Here is a 5,472-nt window from a genome sequence, read left to right on the forward strand (position 1 = left end):
TGTTCATCCCAAGCGCTTAGTACAGTGCTCTGCACATAGTAAGCGCTCAATAAATACTATTGAATGAATATCTACTATCAACATGCAAACGTTTTGGGGTCCAAGAGCAGAAGCACACTAGCAGTGAAATGCGTCCTGAGAATCGGCTTCCAAGCGTATGAAACAAATTTCCCCGAGAAGATTATGCAGACTGAAATACCACTAAGGCTCAGGAAGTGTTTCCACAACTTCAGAGTAATGAGTGGGTCCATAATGAGTTACTAAATGAAGCAGAGAAAGGTGCACCTCTAGGCAGACTGCTTAGGCAATACAAGAGCCATCATGCCCTCCTACCGTTGGGCATGGGCAGTGGACACCCACTGGGCAGTGACAAGGACAATAATATTACTAATAAAGTGTCCTATATTGAAAACAGCTCTGATAGACCAGCCACGGCATGAATGGAAAGACACAAGAACTCTTGTGCATAATAATTTTATTATATTTTTGTTGGAAAACCGAATTTAGCTTGTCAAGTTCTTGATGTGCTCTAATATGTCTAACTGTATACCGAGCTGCTCCGTTAAAGTGGAGGTTTCTTGTACAATCCAAGTGAAATTCTCCTGCGTGGAACGGATGTGCTCCCATGTTCTAGGAGCTGTAGACAGTGAACTGTCCGTTCCCCCATCAATCTTGTTGCATGTTTTCTCCAGCTCGGCACTGTACTCTGCAGATCTTCCCTCTTCATCTCCATCCTCCCTTTTCTGTGTTGGAGCTGCGGCACAAAGGTCCATATCCTGGATAGAATCCAAGATGTCCACAACGTGAACCTCGGAAGTGACAGAAGTCAAACACCTGAGCGCCGAATCTTCGCACTGGTCAAGTGCGTCCAAAAGGCTGTTGATTCTCCCGATGGCTGCTGAGCCATTATCTTGAAGCTGACACCAGGAGAGCAAGGCACTAGGCGAGATCAAATTAATAAAAGAGAGTTACGCTGCATGGCCTAGAGTACAGAGCATCGACCTGGGACCCAGAGGAACTGGGTTCTAACCCCGGATCCGCCACCTGCCTGCTGTGGGACCCTGGGCAAGTCATCTAACTTCTCTGGGCCTCAGTTTCCTCAACTGCAAAATAGCGATACAAATCTGTTCTCCCTCTTTTTTTAAAAAGGTATTTGTTAAGCAATTACTGTGTGCCAGGCACTGTACTAAGCACTGGGGTGGATACAAGCAAATCAGACTGGACACAGTCCCTGTCCCACGTGGGGCTCACAGTCTTAATCCCCATTTGACAGATGAGGTAACTGAAGCACAGAGGAAGGGAAGTGACTTGCCCACGGTCACAGCAGACCAAGGGCAGAGGCAGAATTAGAACCCAGGTCCTTCTGACTCCCAGGCCCACACACTATCCTACTTAGAATGTGCGTCCCATGTAGGACAGGAACTGTGTCCGAAATGATTCACTTGTACTTACCAGAGTGCACGACATGTAGTAAACCATGAAAAAATACCATAAAACAAAAAAACTAAAAAAACCCCACCACCATCTAGAAAACCAAAAGATTGAGCAGAGGGTGGTCTAAAAGCTACATGGGATATCAATATGCTTGTCATCACCATCAATCTCATTTATGTCTCAGGTGTTCAGTAAATGCTGAGGACGACGTGCTCCCCTTACCTTAATGTTCCCCTGACCTGTCCATACATCAGAACTTTCTCGGCCGCCTGTCTGTAACCTTGACGGAAGCCTTGTTCAAGTGCAAAGGCTTTACCTGCATCCACTCCCTCTCTGTAACCTTCCTAGAAGATAACAAAGGAAAGGTCAGTAAACAAAAGCTTCAAGACCCAATCAGAATATAGGGTTGTTGATGAGTGGCACGTGCCGAGTGAACTCTGTAGGCTGCAGGTGCATGGGGGAGTCAAAGCAAACATCAATCAATCTGTGGTATTTATTGAACGCTTACTATGTGCAGAACACTGTACTAAACGCCAGGAGAGTACAATGCAACCGAGTTAGCTGACATTCCCTAAGTTCACAGCAAGCTTACATCAAGGGCATTTGGAGTGCCCTTAGACTGTGAACCCCATGGGGGACAGGGACTGTGCCTGACCTGATTATCTTGAACCTACCCCTTCCTTTAGAACAGTGCTTGGCACATAATGCTTAACAAATTCCACAATCATTATTACTAAGTGGCTCCATCAGCAGAAGACTCTCCCAACTCAACAGGCTAGGATCCCCAGCGAATATCTCTGAGTTTGGTTTCCTCAACCTATGTATGTTCCAGGAGGGCACATTAAGAGCCACTTTACCAGCACAGAGATATGACCCAACACAAGGCTGCCCCAGACTGAAGTTAGGAAATGGGTTGTTTCTGAAAAATCCAAGTACCCAGAGATTTTCATCCACAGTGCAGACCCGAATACTGGGACAGTCTTCCATCTAGGCAGCTCGTTATCCAAAGAGGCATGAAGGGATGAGGAAGAAGAAAAACCCAGGCCTGAAAGTTAATGTGCTTTTAGAAGACTGGGAATTTAGGAATAACAGGGAATTGAGAGGTAACCCAAAGATGCTCAGTTCAAGGCAGCCAGGAGAGGATTGAGTATGGATTTTATTTTTTTTATGTTTTTTTTTGTAATTCTTTAGGCCTCAGTTCCTTCGTCTGTAAAATGAGGATTAAGACTGTGAGCCTATATGGGACAACCTGATTACCTCGTAATCCCAGCATTTAGAACAGTGCTTGGCACATAGTAAGCATTTAACAAATACCATCGTTACTATTATTAAAATGTTTACTATGCATCAGGCACTTTACTAAGTACTGCGTAGATCCAAGCTAATCAGGTTTGACACAGTCCATAGCCAACATGGGGTTCACAGTTTTCATCCCCATTTTTCAAATGAAGTAACTGAGGCCCAGAAATTCAGTGACTTGCCCAGGTCAAGCAGCATACAAGTGGAGGATTTTGGGATTAAAACCAGGTCCTCCTGGTTCCCAGGTCCATGCTGTTGCCACTAGGCCACACTGATTCCCTGGATGAACTACTGACAGTCTGATTTGCTCCAAGCTCACTCTTCCTCTACAAGCACTGCACCAACAAGTCGCCTCCCACCCTTCAGAGTGGGAAACATGGTAATTAATTAATAAGTGTATTTGTTAAGCACTTACTATGTGCTGAGCACTGTACTAAGTGGTGGGGTGGCAATTATAAGATTGGAGAAATCTTAAACATCAAAACAAGTACACAGGCATCGATATAAACAGAATTACTTGTCTGCTGTGGAACATTGGGCAAGTCACTTTACTTCTCTGTACCTCAGTCATCCCATCTGTAAAATGGGGATTGAGGCTGAGCCCCACATGGGACAGGGACTGTGTCCAACCCCATTTGCTTGTATAATAATAATGACGCTATTTGTTAAGCTCTTAACTATGTGCCCGGCACTGTACTAAGCACTGGGGTGGATACAAGCAGTGTGGCTTAGTGGAAACAGCACGGGCTTGTGAGTCAGAGGTGGTGGGTTCTAATCCTAGTTTTGCCACTTGTCAGCTGTGTGATTTTGGGCAAGCCACTTAACTTATCTGTGCCTCAGTTCCCTCATCTGTAAAATGGGGATTGAGACTGTGAGCCCCACGTGGGACAAGTTGGTATCTATCCCAACGTTGGCACATAGTAAGCACATAACAAATGCCATTATTATCATGTGCCAGGCACTGTACTAAGCGCTGGGGTGGACAGAAGCAGATCGGGCTGGATACAGTCCCTGGTCCACGTGGGGCTCACAGTCTGAATTCCCATTTTACAGATGAGATAAAGCAGCATGGTGGAGTGGATAGAGCCCGGGCCTGGGAGTCCAAAGGTCATGGGTTCTAATCTCAGCTTCGCCACTTGTCTGTGTGACCTTGGGCAAGTCACTTCACTTTTCTGGGCCTCAGATATCTCCTCTGTAAAATGGAGACTGAGACTGTGAGCCCCACGTGGGGCGGGGACGGTGTCATTCAATAGTATTTCATTCAACAGTATTTATTGAGCGCTTACTATGTGCACAGCGCTGTACTAAGCGCTTGGAATGTACAAATCGGTAACAGATACAGTCCCTGCCCTTTGACGGGCTTACAGTCTAATCTTGTCCAACCCGATTTGCTTGTAACCACCCCAGCACTTAGTACAGTGCCTGGCACACGGTAAAGGCTTAAAAAAAGCAAGTGACTTGTCCAAGGTCACAGAGCAGACGAATGGAATCCACCCCGGCGCTGAGAGCAGTGCCTGGCCCATGGCAGGCCCTTAACGAAGGGCGTCAGGATCAATTATTGTTAGTACAATACAATGAGAGAAGCAGCGTGGCTCGGTGGAAAGAGCCCGGGCTTGGGAGTCCGAGGTCACGGGTTCGAATCCCGACTCCGCCGCTTGGACGGCTGTGTGACCTGGGGTAAGTCACTTGACTTCTCTGGGCCCTCAGTTCCCTCATCTGTAAAATGGGGTTGAAGACGGGGAGCAACTTGTAGCCCTTGGAACAGGGCTGGGCTTCTAGTAGGCGCTTAAAAATACCAACATTATGATTATTATGAATAATCCAGTCTTGGGAGGAGAAGCGCTGGGGGAGAGCGCTCTGCACCTAGTAAGCGCTCAAGAAATTGAATGAATGAATGAATGAATGAATGAATAAGTTGTCCGAGGGCGCCTCCTGCCGTTGTCCCTTAGGTACTGCGGGCCGGGCCGCGCGGGGCCTGGAGGCGCCGGACCTTGAGGCGCCGGTCCATTCGGCTCTTCCATTCCCGCCGGGCCGGCAGCGTCTCGTCCGCCTCCTCGTCGAACACATCGTCGTCGTTGTCGGCGGCAGCCAGAGCGGCGACCGCCCGGACCCACGACATGACCCGGCCGGGCGGGCCCCAGCGCCTGACCGGGGTCAGCGCCTAGTCCTTCCGGGTCAAGGCGCGCGGCCCGGCGGCAACCGCCGCCATCTTAGCTACGGGTCGGCGGCGAGACCAATTTTTCTCCGGAGGCGCGGTGCCCCGCCCGGCCTCGCGAAGGTCGCTCTAAACCCTGGCAGCGGGCAAGGGGGAAGCTATTCACCCACTGGGGTCTAGTAGTCGTCAGAGTAGACGTTAAGTGCTTAATGATAATAATAATGAGAGCATATGAGAAGGGTTTATTGATAAGAATGAGAGTGTAAGTTAAGTGCTCGATGATAATAATAATAATAATAAGGCTATATGTTAAGTCCTTATTGATAATAATGAGAGTATATGTTAAGTGCCTAATGATAATAATAATAAGAGTACATGTTAAGTGCTTATCCATAATAAGAAGAGTATACGTTAAGTGCTCAACGATAATAATAATGAAAGTATAGGTTAAGTGCATATTGATAATAATGAGTATATGTTAAGGGGTTAATGACCATAATAATAATAAGAGCACATGTTAAGTGCTTATCCATCATAAGATGAGTATTCGTTAAGTGCTCAACGATAATAATAATAAAAGTATA

The 5,472-nt window shown here is 47.0% G+C and overlaps 1 protein-coding gene across 2 annotated transcripts; it reads right to left on the bottom strand.

Annotated features, from left to right (window-relative positions):
* Nucleotides 1-458: 458 nt before the first annotated feature.
* On the bottom strand, nucleotides 459-4,899 carry YAE1 (YAE1 maturation factor of ABCE1). Of its 2 annotated transcripts, none has more exons than XM_001507196.5 (3): nucleotides 4,724-4,899; nucleotides 1,657-1,778; nucleotides 459-939 (listed from the first exon to the last, which is right to left on the bottom strand). In XM_001507196.5, exons 1-3 carry the CDS (start codon nucleotides 4,850-4,852, stop codon nucleotides 504-506), a joined length of 687 nt encoding a protein of 228 aa, XP_001507246.1. In that variant the 5' UTR covers nucleotides 4,853-4,899; the 3' UTR covers nucleotides 459-503. The 2 variants fall into 2 exon arrangements, with proteins under 2 accessions (XP_001507246.1, XP_028917930.1); XM_029062097.2 differs by lacking the exon at nucleotides 4,724-4,899 and adding an exon at nucleotides 2,371-2,643.
* Between the last annotated feature and the right edge of the window lie 573 nt (nucleotides 4,900-5,472).

This window comes from Ornithorhynchus anatinus, chromosome 4, assembly GCF_004115215.2.
Source record: "Ornithorhynchus anatinus isolate Pmale09 chromosome 4, mOrnAna1.pri.v4, whole genome shotgun sequence".
Taxonomy (NCBI): domain Eukaryota; kingdom Metazoa; phylum Chordata; class Mammalia; order Monotremata; family Ornithorhynchidae; genus Ornithorhynchus; species Ornithorhynchus anatinus.